Here is a 17,934-nt window from a genome sequence, read left to right on the forward strand (position 1 = left end):
TTGAAGCAGAGCTTTAAGTCAGCAAAATTCATTTTCTTTTATTTTGAATGATGTGATACAGGAGAAAAAACAATCAGCCAACTCCTACACTGTCAGTCTTGTTGTGCTGCTGCATTTTTGAACAGATCAGTTTGAGCTTGGCGGTGGCCTAATGATGGCTACGTCTGATCTGAAGTACATGTTTGAAATTTTACAGTTAAAGAAAGATTCCTTTAGTTTTAAATGTTTTCTGTGTTGACCACGAACAAACTTCATCACTACCTACAAAAAAGAAATACGAAAACGACAATAGCTCCTTCTGTTGATTCAGTTGTGTTTTTATGGCTATTGCTACAGGCTTTGAAGCATATCCTACAAGCTTTTTATTCTCCAGGTTCTACAGCCAGTAGACTACAGTCAATTCATTCAGTAGGTTGTTTCACAGTTATTAGGTTTAGGTGTAAGTGTGGAACAATACAATGAGTTGACATTGAAAAATGTACTTTTTAAATACTTTTTGATTTTTTAAAATAATTTGTAAAAGCAAGTACTCCAGTACTTTAACTCAAGTAAAAATTTGACTAAACAACTTTCACTTGTAGTGGAGTAATATTTGACCAGGAGGATCTACACTTGACTCAAGTAATGAAGTTGTGTACTTTGTCCACCTCTGATGATGATGATGATGATGATGGCCGATGTCTTATTTTGGGAGTACAACACAACAAGCTTCAACACAGACACAGAATATATTTTTTATTTAATAAAGGACAATAATAGATTAAATACAAGTTATTACACCATGATATTTAACTTATTCAAAGTTTTTGAACTTATTTTATTACAGTCTCCACAACTAAAACATTTACTACAGCAACCAATTAAAAACATTTGTCCATTTTGTTCTACTGACCATAATAAAAGAAAATATCATGAGTCTATCTATAATAACATTAAAAAAATAAAATAAAATAATAGTCAATATGTAATAATTGGCTGATGTTTAAGCACTATCTTCCATTTCTTATCTTCTATACATAAATACAGCAATCGTGTGCCTCCAATAATGCAAGCTCCCTAGTTTATAGAAATCTTAGCCTAATGTCTGTGATGGTTTACATACATCCTAATAGTGTTTTAAACTGTAAAGCTGCTCACACTGCTTCCTACAGAACTATTGATCATACAGTATTGATTATGAATGTTAACTATCCAGAACAAATAACCTAAACAATTTTCTGGTTTGTGCATTGTACAACTACATTTTATTACAGTCTTTCTCTGCATGCTAATCAAACGCTAGTCAGAAGGTTGTCATGTTACAACAACGCATTTTGCAGAATGATTTGTCAGTGTTGAGCACGGAAAAACTGACGCACCAACATCCGCTAATGAAATGTGTTGAGAGAGAAGCCCTTCACTCATTCATCATGACTGGGACCACAGCTTGATCCAACATGCAAATGGTTATTGAGTTCATGATATTTGGAAGAGCTGCATGAAGCCACTTCATGAGGAACAGCTGGATAATATTGGTAGGACAACTGTTTGCTTCCACAGAAGCCTAAACCTTTTGAGGCATGAATTCCGCTCCATTAAGATTTTCTGCTGCACATTTATGATACAAAAACAGCATCAATTTTTTTTATTTTATTAATTTATTTGCCTGTCTGCTGTTTGGATCTAGTCAATTGGCCTACAGTGGCTTTATCAGAACTTTTTTTGCTGACACCAGCTGCTGGGGGGGGGGGGGTTTGCCCACATTGATTAAGACTTGGACCCCAAAAGAGGGGGGAAAAAAAGACGATTGAAACTCTTTCTTACCTGTATAGCAAATATTACAAAAATATTTCCCATGTTCATGCCTTTATTTTCACTCAGGAATTGAGTTTTATCTGGTTGGGTATTTGAACAATATTAGAATCCATGTGTGCTGAGGGCCAAGTAATCGTATTAGCAGTGGTGGAAAGTAATCAAGTACATTTACTCTACGTACTGTACTTAAGTACAATTTTGACATACTTGTACTGTAAGACTTCAGTTCAGTGCCCTTTCACCCTGGAGAAGAAGTTGACCCCTCCTGATTGTCATTGTATAATTCGCACTATGAGTGAGACTGCACCAAAACAGTAACACTGTGGACCAGATAGCCAAACAGTGAGCTTGAATATGCCAAAGGTGCAAGTGAAGGGAGCTGCAGAGTTGGGTGATAATTAGCTGTTAGTTTGTCACTGTGACCAACAACTTTCACATTACTCAGTCATTTGATCCATTGTTGATCCCAAAAAAATATCGACTAGTGCAGCTTTAAATTTGAGCACCGCATAGGCCACTGGATTAAACTACGTTTTTGGACCTGTGATGTAATGAAGTGCTACTTTGTGCTGGAAGTTTCAGTCAACGCCAGCAACCTGTCCTGACTGGGTGGATCTGTGGAGTCGTGTTTATACAAGATTTGGCCGCTGTCATAAGCATGCCACAACAGACTGCCACTGCTTCATCTAATTCTTCTTACCTGGCAGAGGTCTTCAGCTGCTGTGACCACTTTTCATTTTTCCAGTTCAGTCAGTGAGGATTTGTGAGTTTACCGTTTCACATCATTGGTAGAACTTAGTGATTCTTTGCATTGCTGTGTTCCATCAGGTAACTTCAACACATGTTCACATTCTCCTACTGTATGATCATTCTCATTAATAAGTGTCATCTATTATATTATATATAGTATATTATATCATATTATATTATATTATATTATATTATATTGTATTATATTATGTTATATTATATTATATGATCAACATCACATTAGCATTCATCGTATAACATCACAGGACACTGCCATGGCACAGCATTCTTGTCTTGTTTGTACTTTCATTTAGTTTTTGTACCATTTTCATTACTTAGATACCATCATACACACACCCAGTTCAGTGGTCTGTACTGTCAAGTGTCCAAATGGCTAATGACCTCTAAAAAATTAGAAAATGCTGCATCATATTCCAGTGTCTCATCACAACTTGTGCAGTAGGCTACTCTCATACGGTGACAAAAGGAAAACATCACCACTGTCTGCTTTCTCTCTGTTCGAAGGCACGCTGCCCTTGAAAATGGTTAAACTGTGTCGGAGGCAAACACTGCCCCAACTCCTTTATAAACACATTTGATTGATGTCATTGTAAACAAAGTTAACAAGCCACCTTCAGTTGAACTTGAGCTCTAGCAGCAATGGAAGTCTGGCCACAAGCTGCAGCTTCAGCCGGCTGCCTCCTAAGCCACCTTTCACCTTTAGTAAACACAGAATAAAGTTTTATCCACAGAATCAGTAAAATTCATGTTTTTTTTCTGTGTTGTAACATTTAGTTTATCACTGGGTTAATTAACCCAGTTGATAAATTCACAGGACCACAGACATGTACTTCCATCCAGCTTTCATCAGGAAAGGTTTGTCCAAACCTTTCTTCTTTTCTCTATCCTATCATAAAAACTGTGACACCTCTAGGACGAAGAGGGGAACAGATGGTAAACCTTTGGTGAATGATGAAATTAGCTGGACTGCCCCGTCACACTGGAGACTGAGGGGTCTGTCTCACATTTCAGCTTCAGCGGCGGCTCTGCGCTGTCAGACGCAGACACGTTTGAGGACGACTGAGGAGGTGTGGTTGCATCGAAGCCCTTGTCCATCCTGCCGTCTCCGTTGACCCTCTCCTCGGCATGTCCTGGCGGGGACTCGTGTGTGCGCATGTGCTTGGCCAGGTGGTCGTTCCGCATAAAGACTCTGGGGCATAGTGCGCAGCTGAACTTCTTGGCTCCGGTGTGCGTCTGCAGGTGGCGTTGCAGTTCATCAGAGCGCGTGAATCTCTTGCCACAGAAGAGCCAGTTGCAGACAAACGGCCGGTCCCCGCTGTGCCATCGTAGGTGCGCCTTCAAATGGGAGGTTTTAGCATAGGCTTTGCCGCAGCCGGGGATGTGGCAGTTGTGCATGTGCTTCCTCCTGCTGTCGTCAGTGCTCTGGCCCAGCTGTTCAGCGTGGACGCAGTTAGGGCAGCGACACACGGCCTGGCCGGCACCTCTGGAAGAGGAGCGGCGCTGGGGCTTGGGCCGGGCTGAGACAGAGGTCTCCTGTGGTTCCTCCAGGGAGAACGGTTCTTGCTGCAACATTTCAGGGGCCAGTGGCTCCATCTTGAAGCCGTCCTGGGGGAACAGGTGAGATGAATGTGAAGCTGGAGCATGTTGAGCTGGAGGCAGGGCGCACAGCTGTGGGTCAGAGCCGTAAGGCCCTAAAGAGGGCTGCAACCCCATGGAGCTCCCTGGACTCACTGAAGGCAAGCCTACACCCTGACCCGTCTGCAGGTCTATCCAGCTCCCCGGCTGGACATCTCTGTGGAGGTCCCACCAGGAGGGGATGTTCATGTCTTCTGAGCTGCCACTAGGTGGTGCTGTCCGTAACCAGGGCTCGTAAGGGTGGGCCATGTGAGCAGCGGGTGCAGGTGCAGGATTCTGGACGTGGTCAGCCACACACAGTGTTGTTCACTATCCTTTGGTTGCGGCGGGGAAGATTAGCACATGCTCAGTTGGTGATACATTGAAAAAACCTGCGGAAAGAAAGAACAGAAAATAGTTATCTCTTCAAATCTCTCTCATCTCTCTGTGTTACATATCCTCAGTGACTTCACTGAAACATCTAACAACTTTGAAGTCTTGAGGTCATTTTTCTCAGTCTGAAAGGCTTTGAAGTTACTCAGCTCCTGGCCTAAATCCTCCTGTCTACAACATTTAAATAACCAACCCCGAGCACACCTCCTTCATCGCCATGGATACTGCAGTTCTCACGCTGCGTGGCCGAGGAGGCAGCAGAGAGGGGGAGACAGACGTGTCCAGGCAGAAGCCTGCCACATGCATCCGCTGCCAGGTACTTCCCATGGAGGACAGTCAAAGACAAGCGCAAAGAAAACAACATCATCGACTCCGTGCAGAGGCAGAGGAGCAGTGGGGGGAGATAAATGCTGGTGAGATGGGGGGAGGGCCGAGTGAGAGAGGGAGTGTTGACAGGAGAGCAGTTTGGTGAAGGAAGAAGTTCCAGGGAGGTATGGCTGCAGGCCAAAGTCTATTTGTACGTCTCTGAGGTTTGTGGAGATGAAACCTGGCAGACAGGAGAACCAGTTTTTTATGAATCACACATGATTTACAACAACAGCCCTCCAGGCAAGTTACAAAAGGAGCCCCGTAAAACGCCCCGCCTCTTACACACTGGCGGCAGAGAGCATCAACAGTTGCAGACTGACGACATTCAGGAGCATGAGAATGGGAGTCCAACAATAACATAAGAACAATTGCTCTATTTATATAATTATGGGCACACGTTCTGTAACAGCATCCTGTCCCCAACACACTCCAGGTATTTTCACTTGTGCGCACTTCACCAGCGTCAGTTGGCCATCCCACAGGGAAGGAAGGGCTTGAGTTTCTAAAGGTGACACAAAGCTTGTTAACGCTCAATAAGTCTGTGGAAAATTTTTGACGAGAGGCTACCAGCCTACCAGACTGGTGCTTGGCTCCAAACATGTCCTAGCCCCAAACAATCCTGTTGACTTCCACCACACCCCCATCCCCGAACGTCTACAATTATCTTTACAGCAGGAAACAGTAAACTAGTCTGAAGCTCGAGAGACTGGAATCTTAGTCTTGAGATCACTTGATGTGATGCCATATTTGACATAGCAAACTGCACAAGGTCGCCCAGAAACGAGAGGTCAAGTGTCAGGTATACATCCTGTCTGATATGTAGATCCATTAGAGGCGGGCAGAGTTTGCAGGTGGCTCGGCTCACAGGTTGTGTCACTGACGGTGAAGTAGATGTGCAGTTTGTTAATACGGCGAACCAAGAGGGTTTAAGTGTCAAACCCACTCAGAGAGGCTTTCCAGTCGCAATGAAATCGTAAAGCAATTAGTTTGAAATTCTCTAATGAAAGGTCTGGTGTTAAAGGTCAAGCTGATTTATTTCATGTCGGCCTGGAGCCAGAACTACTGCTCTGTAATCTTTTGGGAATGTGACTCAGACGCACGGCAGAGCGGCCCCCCCCCCCTAACTCTGCTCGTACTGACACAACCGTAAACAAACCAGGACAGCAGCATCCTCTCCTGTTCGCTAAAGTGCTGGGAGCGCTTCGAGCTCCGAAGGGAAACAGCTGGCATAGAGGGGCCCCCTGGGGGGACGGCAACCTGGGAGGAGGAGGAGGATGGTACAGAGCAATGACAGAGCTCTGGTCATAAAACCTGCCCGACCAAGACCCGACAAAAAGCCCCCAGTTTACAAGTCTACAATCATAAAGATGCGCAAAGAAGGAGCGATGAGGAAGAAAGAACCCTATTTGTGATTTTTTAAATGACAACAGTACAATATGAATCCCAATATTTCCTAATATTTCCAAATTTGGAAAACTCACTAATTATTCTTTTCCACCAGTGGCTGCCCCCTTTTCACAACTTCTAATCTGCTAGTTTGTGTTTTCACATTAATATATTTTGAAGAGCATTTTCCAGTATAATTTCCAGGTCCATTTAAATCCTCAGTCTGTCCACCACAAGTCTCCCATCTCATCTTATCCCAGACATAGAGTAAGACAGTGATAACAGGCATGCTGACTGTCTGTGGACACTTTAAACAGACTAGTTTGGCTTAAATGGCATTTACAAGTAGTTTGTTTTAACCCGCTTGAAGTACAAGATGGAGTGGAGCGCATCAGTTCAGCAGGGGTCAGGTCGGCTGTCAGAAGAGTGAAACACGGCGAGCTTCAAACACTCTTCTGTTAAAATCAAAACTTTCTGACCTTTGCTAAATGCTATGATAAAGAGGAATGAACGTGACTTTATATTTATAATGTGCTACAACTGGATTTAAACTACATTGTCATTTGCCCACCTGAGTGAAGGAGATTAAGTTTGTGACATGCAGAGCTGGAAGGCTAATCTCTCTAGACGGTTTCTTTGCTCTTTAAGTCTAATTTGAGTGTGATCAAGTGCAGAGATAGGGTAGGTATGGATGACAGCTTTACATCCTCAGTGATTTAGGAATGTCTGTGAGATGCTGATTCAGACACAATTGCGTAAAGTGCCTCCTCCGCTGCATATTTTACTATAATTCATACAGCAGTTCTTGTGACAGCTGAGTGGTTTTTTTTACCATCCTCTTTCTTCAGAGTGGACAAAGTGCAAACATATATCTGTTTCAGATGTCATTTACAAAGTCACCATTATCTGCCGCTGTGCTTTATGTCTGAATGCCGATTTTGACACTGACTTTTCTAGTGAAAATGCACAAAAACAGGCATCTTGTTCCTGACAGTGCTGACAGTCACACACTGTCCTGCAACAGAAACACCTCCAATACAATTTCATGTTTCAGTATTTATGTCTTAAGGGTCAAAGACTTTAAATATCAACCATACAGACAGGATTTTATTAAAGGTGAGGTGTACAAAATGTGGCACCTGTTGTTTTGTATACAAGTCAAAACATACACTTATTACTTTAAACTTCATTTCTGCAGCTATGAATATTGTCTAGATACATATATACACAGTGGAAGTTAAGTACTTAAGTTCCTTAAACATTTTGAGTTACTGATATGTATATATAAATGTGTGTGTATATATATATATATATATATATATATATATATATATACACACACATTTATGTGTGTGTTATGTGTGTGCACTGGAACTATGTACTGTAATTAGTACTATATATATATATATAAAACCCTAACCCACACACAAACACATACACACGCACACACACAGACACACACACACACACACACACACACACACACACACACACACACATATATATTTATATATTCATTTATTTATATAACTGGTACAGTCACTATTGAGATTAAAATTGTACATACAAAACGTGATCAGTTTACAAAATATGCAAATGCACTGTTTTAGCTGAAACTAAGCTTGGTTGAGGTGAGGCTAATTTTATTTACTTCGTATAATGAAGTAAATAAAATTAGCCTCACCTCAACCAATTACAGCGCTGAAGCTCCATTTACATACAGTGAGTGCATTAGCTCTGTACTTTTATTAGTTCTTATAGTTCTATACTTTTATTGCCTATTTTCATTTAATTTAATTTTTTGACTAATTTGCTGACCTCATTTTGAATATTTCTTCTATCATTGCATATATACTGTGTCTCTTAATAACAGCTGCGTATGAAATACTGATCACTCACCACGGTTTAGATGTGGTATTTTTGAATGAAACCGTTCCTATACCACACACCTCATAGAAACTCTCGTCAAAACACATTCATTTAATGGACATTATCAAATCCTATGATGTGCGCTTTTTAATAACCGTGTAAGATCAATGAATAATCAACCACTGAAACTACACTCTACCTGTGTATTTGCCTCTTATCTTCACTCTGGGAAATCTTTCATTACCCCCAGTTTTAGTAGGTATCACAGGGTCTCTGGGGTTTGTTCCTACAGGGAGCATGAAAAAGTTACAGTAGTCAGTGTACTTTAAATAACCTATAATTCTCTAACAAGAAAAAAGAGGAGCAATAATGGCATTAGATCAGAAATTAAAATTAACTGCAATAACAAGCAGATTTTATTAATATTTCATAACAAACATGCAGGTGTGATTCCCCCCTAATTTGTTATCACTTTAAATGAAACATTATTTAAGCTAAGATTTTAAAATCTGAGTGTTTGAAAGGCCACATCCTACTGAGACTGACCCTCCACACAAACAGCTCAGCAGAAAACTGCTAAACATAATCCACACTTTGATGTTACTATACCAGAAAACCCTAGACATTATATTCATATATCCAATACATATAAAAATTAAAACTTTGCTTATAAAAAAAGAATTACAATATTTAAAGGTTTACTTATTTTTTGTGATTTTTTAATATTTGACTCCAAGTTAAAGTAATTTTAATGAATATGTTGAATCTACTAAATGTTCTGTTTATTTAGACTTGTTTTTAACTTGTTTTAAGCTGTAGGACGCGTCTACAATTTATAAATTATTAGGTAACCCAATATAGAGATTTGTGGTAATGTTAAAGATTTATGATCCAGATAACCTTAATGTAAACTCATACGGTAACACTGACAGTTGGTTGCAGTGATAGCAAATTAAAATCCTGACTTACCTGTTTGGCCTCGGAGCTTCTGCTGCTGTTATTTTCTTTTTGGAATAAATGAACTTAAACTTTGTCTCAGCTCAGCTCTACTGCTTCGTCCCTTCGTCGAAAAATGCCCAGAGAAAAATAATATCCTCATCATAATTCATCTGATTTTCTCTGTCGCAGACGGTCCAGGTGAGGGAGGCGCGCAGGTAAGCAGCATTGTGAGCAGTGACAGACTCTGTGATAGGCTTCGCGTCTTGAGTCTCTCCAGGCTCCGCCTCTGCTGCTGTGGATTCTCCCCCTTTGAAGATGCGCCCTCCGCGGCTGGAGGTGAGGAAACGGCTGACTGGGGGACAACACGGGGATCAAAGCAACAGCAGGCCCGTGTCAGAGCTGCCAGCAGTGCTGGAATATTACTAACTTATATAAGTACTCAAGAACAGAAGGTCGATAAGTGGACCACAAACCTGACGTACTTTTACTTCAGTGCTTCAGTTTTTGCCACTTCTGCTTCTGCTGCTCTGCACTTCAGAGGGAAATATTGTAGCTTCACCACATTGATTGTACAACCTGCCTGTTACTTTATACCAAGATCGTTCATACAAAACATATCATATAAACTTATTGCACTTATGGAAAAAAACAACCAAGAGTATAAAAATGGCTTCACCTCAGTCAGCTACAAAAGCAAAATGCTATCTACACATTAATGTATCACCAATAATAGTCTGATAATAGGACTATATACAACTCACAGGGTTCATTCTTTTGTAGCCTATTTTTGTAATTTCATACTTAAGTAACATTTTCAATGCAAGAGTTTTACTTGTAATGGGGCATTTTTACTGTGTGGTATTACTACGCCAGTTTTTCCCAAACTGGGACCCATAGCCCCTCATAAAAAGCTGTAGTTTTAAAAGGCAAAGATTATTAATAATATATAATAATAATTCTTTCACCACTCCTATTTTCAGGTCTACAGTGCAGACATGTGTGATTCTGGACGAGGTCTAACAACAACCACATTTCTGTAAAGTTTAAAATGAACAATAAAACAAAAAGATCCACAGAACAACATTTTAAATAGTGATGTAGATGTAAACAAAAGTGTGGCAGAGATCATGACGGAGCTCAGGAACTCTGCTGGACTCCGTGAGGACAGTGTTGTACAGCCAGGTCTTTTATTTTATCAGTATGTACGGATAGATTCAGCAAATTCAGCAACTATTAGTTATTACAGCTTATGTGCATAACAGTTACTGACTTTGAAAATAATAGTTTGAAACAAAAATTATTTTCTCAAGGGTCACTTGCTAACTTTTCCCACAGCTTTACTGCACTCCACTCACTGAGGAAGACAAATTACACATTTTTGTGAAAGCACAGGTTCAGCTTTTCTTCTCCTTTTCCTCGTCGACACGAGGACATGATTTCTAGTCTGAAAACATATAACTTTAAACTTTATTTCTGCAGTGCCGTTCTTTCAAAAGTACAAACTGTTTCATCGTGATATCTTATGTCACACTTTGTTATAGTTATGGTGATGCACCGAATTAAGATACTTTTTTTTAACGCTGTACAGAGCTGGTGCAGGGACCTAATGGGTGTAGTGACTGCAGCCTGTGAATCAGATGGTTGAGACCTGGAAATCCTTTGATTGCGGACACTCCTGAGAGGTGGTTAAAACGCAGGCACAATACACAAATCTGAATATCTTACTTGGCAGAAAACAGTCACTTCACTGTGCACCAGTTTATCATGATCATGATCTGGACCCTTCAGAGAAACAGCCTGTGTAGATCCCATGTGTGTAATATTACTGTTGATCTGCTATAAAAGGCTTCCACCAAATGTTGGATTTTTCACAGCTTGTGAATGTGTATCACACGTTTAATAGTTTATAACATTATCTTCCTTTGAGGCTTTTTTTTTTCTTTCTTTTTTTTATTTTGCCTCCGCGCTGAGTTAATTCCTTTCCTGTCGCAGCATGTTGGTGGAGCAGCTTCAAATCAACTGACAAACACAGGCCACAGACAGGCCGGCGGGAAGTGACTTCCTACCCTCTCTGCTCCCTCTTTCTGAGGCGGCACTTTAGAAAAGCTGAGTTTGAACTGATTACAAGATGGTCATGTAATAGAACCACTGGGCGAACAGCAAATATCGCCAAAAGTCCTGCTTCAGCACGAGCCTCGGTAGATTTATACACACCTCAGTTCACGAAAGAGTGAGCACGCTAATCAGGAACTGTCGTTTCCATGAGCACAAACTTGACCAGCAGTGTATTACTCTGAAATACCTGCAATGATTTCACACACAGAAAAATTTTAATCTAAACTTGTTGGCAGCACAGTATAATTGAAATTTGTATAATTAGTATAATATGTCAGTGTCTCACATCTCTCAGTGTAACGTACTTGTGCACTTAGAGGAGATCAGGCCGCTGAATTGAAGACCACACACCACGTCTAAATGGTGTTTACCGACATTTTGAAATAGTCAAGCATATTTCCTCATGAATACAATGCAGCACAATCAGAGAGAGACTGCTTAATAACATTTAATTACGGTGCAATTTCAAGTAGGGGCTTACAAATTCTGCTAATGATTTAAATGTGTTTAGATAGCTTGTTTGACATTTTTTATTTCTGTCTCTTCTGTATAAGAGTTTGTGCTGTGTGTACATGAAAATGTTTGTAGTTCTTTAAAACACTCGCAAAGTACTGACATTAACTCTTGTCATGAGTCCAGCCAAACCCTGTGAATTTCAGTGTGGTTAAAGAACTGATCCTGTTTATGACTGCAGCACCTTTGACCTTTAAACACAATGTACTAAGCTCAACCATGTACTGCTTTGGCACTTTATATAAAGACATAAATGCTCTATACAGCTTTTCCACAAATACAAAATGGTGCAGGGTGTGTGCTTTCAGATGTCAATCAAACTGCAATTTTGCCAACATTTGCCGACAGCCAAATTCAATTTTGAAAATAAATAAATACCAACAGAAGCATTTTTCCAAGAGTTTTGTGAGCTGCTGCTGCTGGAACATCGCTGTATCATAAACTTTTTGTTTTCCTTTGAGTTTTTCCTGTTGGAAGCAACTAATCCAGTTTAATTGCGAGTTGCATTGCAGAGCAAGAGTATCAAATAAAAATACGGCATACTTTTTTTTTTTCTTTGCATTTTGCATTTTGTCATATGTGCAGTAGGAATTTGTATGTAGTGTGCAAGTGAGACACATTAAAGGGCTGGAACAGGGCAAAAGCTTGATCTATTTGAAAAGGATTATTTAATGACTGAACTGAACAAGCATCATCAGCTCAGCGGAGGCAGAACATGAGAGGTTTATGAAGTGAGTGGACCATAAGTTACATTTTTTCTGCCTTAAACAAACAAGACATAACATGTTAATGAGTGAGCTTTAAAGATACTAGTAGGTGGATTTCCCCAGTCTTTGTGCTAATCTAAGATAACCAGCTCCTGGAGCTATCTTTACATTTAACAGACAGACATGAGAGTGGTAGTAACTTATTTAACACTTGACAAGAAAACATATTTCCCAAAATGCTCACTGTTTCTGGCTAGAAATGGTTGTGACATGATATATTCCTGTAACTATTCGCCCATGTTCTACACACCCCATACATACCACATCACTACTTGTTAGTATCTATTGTATTTTTAATTACAGTAATTAGTCAGGAACAAGTTTTTGGAGCTTTTGTTTTGGTTTTCCCTAGAGGTTAAAATAGTTTACGCCAGAGATCAGTCTGAACTCTGGAGCTCACAGTTTGTGTGCGAGTTTTATTTCTGTGTGTACAACTTGGGATTTTCCTTAAAGGACATGTGTTTTGTATACAACATTTGCATCATATAAAGTTGGTTCTGATTCTGATTCACTGGCCTGTGACTGGTTTGACTTGCCTGTTGTCCCACGGGAACCACGCCGGTGTCCCAGACAAATCCTCCTGCCAACATGCCAGCCTCCACAGAGCTAGGCCAGCTAAAGCCTCACTTCCCCTCCAGCAGCAGAAAAAAATCCAAACAAAGTAAACAGTAAGCACCCAGTAGTCAGCTTCCTTATCCTTGTTAATTATTCAAAATCCCGAAGGAGAGACCAGCCCACAGTTGTCTTCTGAGTCACTTTTTTTTTTTCTCATACAGGCACTCACTCACCATAACAGCCCCCCCCTCTCCTCCAGTCTCCCCTTTCAACTTCAAACCCAGTCATTTCTGCAAGCAGTGCTTTGATTGTACCAAACACCTGTATTTTTCGAGGAGAGACTTCCTTGCGAGCCCCCGCCTCCCATCTTTGATTGTTAAACAGCAGTGGCGCCGTCATTACTGTCTGAGCGACTGATGCCGCCCAGCTTCCCCTCCCATCTTCCACCTCTGCCTTTTAACCGGAACTTTAATTGCTCAGAGAAAATTTGGATTGCTTTATTTTATCTAATTTTCAAACCCCCCTTTTGTGTGTGTGTGTGTGTGTAGCTGGATTTATCAGGTGAAGTGGAGATGATCAAAGATTTCCTAACAGCCATGAACTGAGCACTAACTGAGAAATGTCCTCAGGTTTGTTATAACATGTGAGACCTTTTTTAAATTTACAGCATAAAGTTGGTTGTAGCCAGATGGACACAGACACCCAACATTTTTTTCTAGCTTACCAGTAATCCCCCAGGAAGACAGACAGACAGACAGACACGTACAAACAATACACACAGACACACACACACACACACACACACACACACACACACACACACACAGACACACACACACCTTTGCAGCAGTAATACCATGCTTTATTAGATGGCCTCTCCTGCCATCCTGTCTCCCCCCTCAGATTAATATCCTCTGGGCTTCTCACCAGCTGTTTCCGTCCCTTAACACCCCTCATCTTCCTCCGGCCGGCCCTCCGCTTCACATGGCAGGGCTTACAAACTGGGCCACAAAGCCTGCATGGCTTTAAGAGAGGTTCTCAGCTTAGCACGGTGTGTGTGTGTGTGTGTGTGTGTGTGTGTGTGTGTGTGTGTTGCAGAATGGCAGCTCTCTTGTCCACGCAACTCAAAATATATCATGGTGCCGAGACACAGTGTTGATAAGTTGATGAAATCTTTGAACTTGTGTGGTTTACACCATCTTATTTGCATCCATTTGAACAAGAACAGACCCTGACATACCTGAAGTCATTTTAAATTTTTGCTAAGGCTACCATTTTTGCTACCCTGGAACCAGAGCGCAAAGTATACAATGACAGTGATGGGGGTCAACCTTTTCACCAGGGCAAAAGGGAACCCAGCAGAGTGCAGGCATGTGCTTCAGTGAACTGAATTATTACAGTCCTTACAGTATCTTGCTTGTTTAACTATAGCTGTCAAATAAATATAGTGAAGCAGAAGGTACAATATTTCTTCTCACAAGGCATTTGGCTGACCAGTGGTGGAAATATGATCAGTCAATCAGTCACTCAGTGACATTGGCCATTATAGGGCTGACCCCTGCTGTTGTGGTCCAGCCAAAAAGGTCAAAGACTCAAACCACCACAGCCACACAAAAGACTATTAAAATGAACTAATGAACTCTATATTGATGACAAAATGTATCTCTGCAACACCTAATCCTCCATTTGCTTAAATTAGATCATATATGACATTTGTTAGCATTAGTAAGCTAAACTAACTTAAGCAAAAGTTAGAAACTAGCTAACGTTAGCATCCATCCATAGATATTAGACACAGCTAATTCAGAAACTCAGAAGGTGAGAAAGTAAAGTGTTTTTTTTAGTCCTACCTACAGTGTCTGCGTAACATAGAGGACAGAGCCACTGATAGGTACGCACATGAGACTTTCAGCTAATGTGAAGGTTAAGAAATGGTATGGTTCACTTTAGGAGGGTCTGAAATCATAGTACAAGATTCTAAGTGATCCAGGCATAAATGTGGGAAATATATTTTGATATATACAGTACAGTTACAGGAAGGTGGGATATATAAATGTTTCAACCCACCTGAACTGTTGTTTTTACCTCTTTTGGGGGGTCCAAGTCTTAATCAGGGGGGTTAGACTCCCCCAATCTCAACCATAATTCAAACTCTGCCTGGAGCTGATATTTATATATTATTTGACTGAACCTGTGGCCTAAATCACTTTTTATCACTTCATTATTCAGTGCAGCTGTTTGTTGTCAATGTTATTTGGTGTACTGATTTGATGTAAGGTTTGATTTTCACTCGCCTATTTAGTTTCACTCTGTCTTTGCCCGTGAGTATGTGTGTGTGTGTGTGTGTGTGTGTGTGTACTGTATATGTGCACAATCTCTCCTGGGTGTGTCTGCCTTTGGCTCAGGTGGGTGTTTACTTCTCTTGGTGTTTTTGCTGTTTGTGTGTAAGGCCAGACAGGATGTGCGATGCTTGTCAGCACACTTCAGGAGATGAAAGGACGGAGAGGGTGTGGAGGTAGCCGAGTGCTATTCAGGTAACAGGTTGTCTTCTAAGAAATCTCTCAAGAATTCAGGCCCTGTTTCCTTCCACAGTCCTGCTGAGCCATGGGGGAAACAACACTCACCACCAGGCTGCTTCAAGAAATAACTCAACACCTTCCACAAATCTGAGTGTAAGTGAGCACCAATAGGCTCCAGGTGCTCAATCTCAAAACATGGGCGTTAGTCAAACCTCTGGAGAAACGGGGTTGGTGCTGCTTGTTTCCTGTACTCTCAGGTGTGACCTGTTATTAGACTACTTCCACATAACTGATTGCATTACCAAAACTTGAGAGATCCAGCATGAGTCAGTTTTAAGAATGGGGCCTATGTACGCGCATATTAATGAGCAACAGTTGTTCACACCACGGCATTCGTGGTGTGGAGGATGTGAATGACTAAGAATGTTGTCACTTGCTGCAATGCAGCTGGGCAGGTTTACGTTATTTGAGTGAGAACTGACAGCTGTCATGATGATCTGTTTTTAGCATAGGTGAAGTTATTCATTTGACTCCATGCTGTCAACCTTTTGTTCAGTCTGTAAACAGAGAGCTGCTTCAACAGTTTAAACAGCTGACCCAAATGACCTGAAGGAGCTGCTGGACGCTACTGGGGGGCAGCGCAGCAAACTATAAACACAAAGCTTGCACATTATCACCCTATAAAATTGGCATGGCAAGCAAGTCATCAAACAGTTGTCTTTTTAGGCATCCAGCATCCATGGGGCAACATTAACATTTATTTGGAGATGTGTTTCTGGCCACCTGATAAATGTAAGTCCAATGTTGCTCTCTTCTTTTCTCTGGTTTGGCTTGTAGTCTCTCCTGAATGAAATGCCAGCTCTTTGGCAGCTAAATTACATGCTAGGTTGCTAACTTCAACTTTTGGTGCTTGGAAGGTACGGTGTGTTTATTATTGTGTTATCATGAAAAACAGCTAAACGATGCTGCTGGAAACGGAGCTGGTGAAAGTGAAGCAAAACAGTAGCCTACAGTTGACGTCCATAAATCTGAAGCAGGTGAACTGAAGGGAACTACAGGCCTTCTACATGACATATGTACATCGTATTTATTTGATCTATTTTTGATATAAAAAAATATTGATTTATGCAACTTTAATGCTTGCCATGTTATTTCTGCTGTTGACTTAACAACAACCTGCACAGGTGTGTCAACTTGCACACTTGTCACTGTTTTTGTGGCCAATTTTTGTCACAGCTCTGATTCAGTCGGATGAGGATTCCATTTTTCAAGCTCAGACCGGTTCTGTTGTTTTTCAAATCAGGCAAATGCTGGATCAATTTGAATTGCTGAAAAAAAAAGGAAATGTAGTGACTGAGAAGTCTCGAACCAGGTTATTTAAAAAATAATGATTGAAAAAACAACAGTGATGTAACCACAGACCTCACTGTGAGCTGTTTTCACTGGATCTACTTTTCTACTGAAGAAATAGTCCCTATAAAAAGTGTTATTATCTGGAGTAACACAGACATTACTTCTGGAAAAGACTTATTGGTCTCAGATTTTATGATTTTTTTTTGTTTAATTTGTATGAATTCAATGCTATGAGCACCAAAAATAAAATGCATCCACCCCCCTGCTGAAGGTGGAAATCTCAGGTATCTCAAAACCTGGACAAATCAAACCGAAACTATTTACATGGTTATATCACCAGTGGTATTTTAAAAAATAGTTATTTTTGTAATCTGTGTAAATTGACTGTTGGACTTATTTTGTCAATGCAGAGGGCAACTGGAGGATGTTTGGAAGCGTCTGTGTCTGGAAAAACCGAGCCTACAGACAGGAAGTGTCAGCGACATAATTCAGTGAAACACCAGTGATGGGAGACACCCACTTGATAAACCCACTGACACACAAGAATTTGCCCAACTTTAATTACACTGATTAGTCAACATGTGATCCAGAGTGCTGGTAAAATACAGTGGTGTGCTGTGTGGTTTTCACAGTGCCACAAACTGTGACCCTCTCAGTCTGCAAAATAAACATGAAGGCCTCTTAAAAACACATTTCTTTGCTGCTTGAAGTGCAAGTTTATTGAGGTGAAAAGTTCACTGAATTTTGATTTAATTCAATAAAGCAGGTTTAGGAGTTAAATATCTAGTAATGAATGGTCAGAATGTTTATTGGTATGTCAAGTAATCGTACCATAATCTGAAATAGACCCGTGACCAGAGGTGATACAGTATGTCACTACAGTTTACTGTATTTAAGTATAATTTTGACATACCTGAATATTTCTATGTAATGTTTGCTTTTATATTTCTACTCCACTACATTTCATAGAAACATAG

General features: G+C 40.7%; 1 protein-coding gene across 3 annotated transcripts; it reads right to left on the minus strand.

Annotated features, from left to right (window-relative positions):
• Positions 1-753: 753 nt before the first annotated feature.
• Positions 754-9,426, minus strand: LOC130164871 (transcription factor Sp6-like). Of its 3 annotated transcripts, XM_056369873.1 has the most exons (4): positions 9,166-9,426; positions 8,396-8,482; positions 4,777-5,119; positions 754-4,571 (listed from the first exon to the last, which is right to left on the minus strand). In XM_056369873.1, exon 4 carries the CDS (start codon positions 4,447-4,449, stop codon positions 3,523-3,525), a length of 927 nt encoding a protein of 308 aa, XP_056225848.1. In that variant the 5' UTR covers positions 4,450-4,571; positions 4,777-5,119; positions 8,396-8,482; positions 9,166-9,426; the 3' UTR covers positions 754-3,522. The 3 variants fall into 3 exon arrangements, with proteins under 3 accessions (XP_056225848.1, XP_056225839.1, XP_056225855.1); XM_056369864.1 differs by lacking the exon at positions 4,777-5,119; XM_056369880.1 differs by lacking the exons at positions 4,777-5,119; positions 8,396-8,482.
• Between the last annotated feature and the right edge of the window lie 8,508 nt (positions 9,427-17,934).

Source organism: Seriola aureovittata, chromosome 3 (assembly GCF_021018895.1).
Source record: "Seriola aureovittata isolate HTS-2021-v1 ecotype China chromosome 3, ASM2101889v1, whole genome shotgun sequence".
Lineage (NCBI taxonomy): Eukaryota > Metazoa > Chordata > Actinopteri > Carangiformes > Carangidae > Seriola > Seriola aureovittata.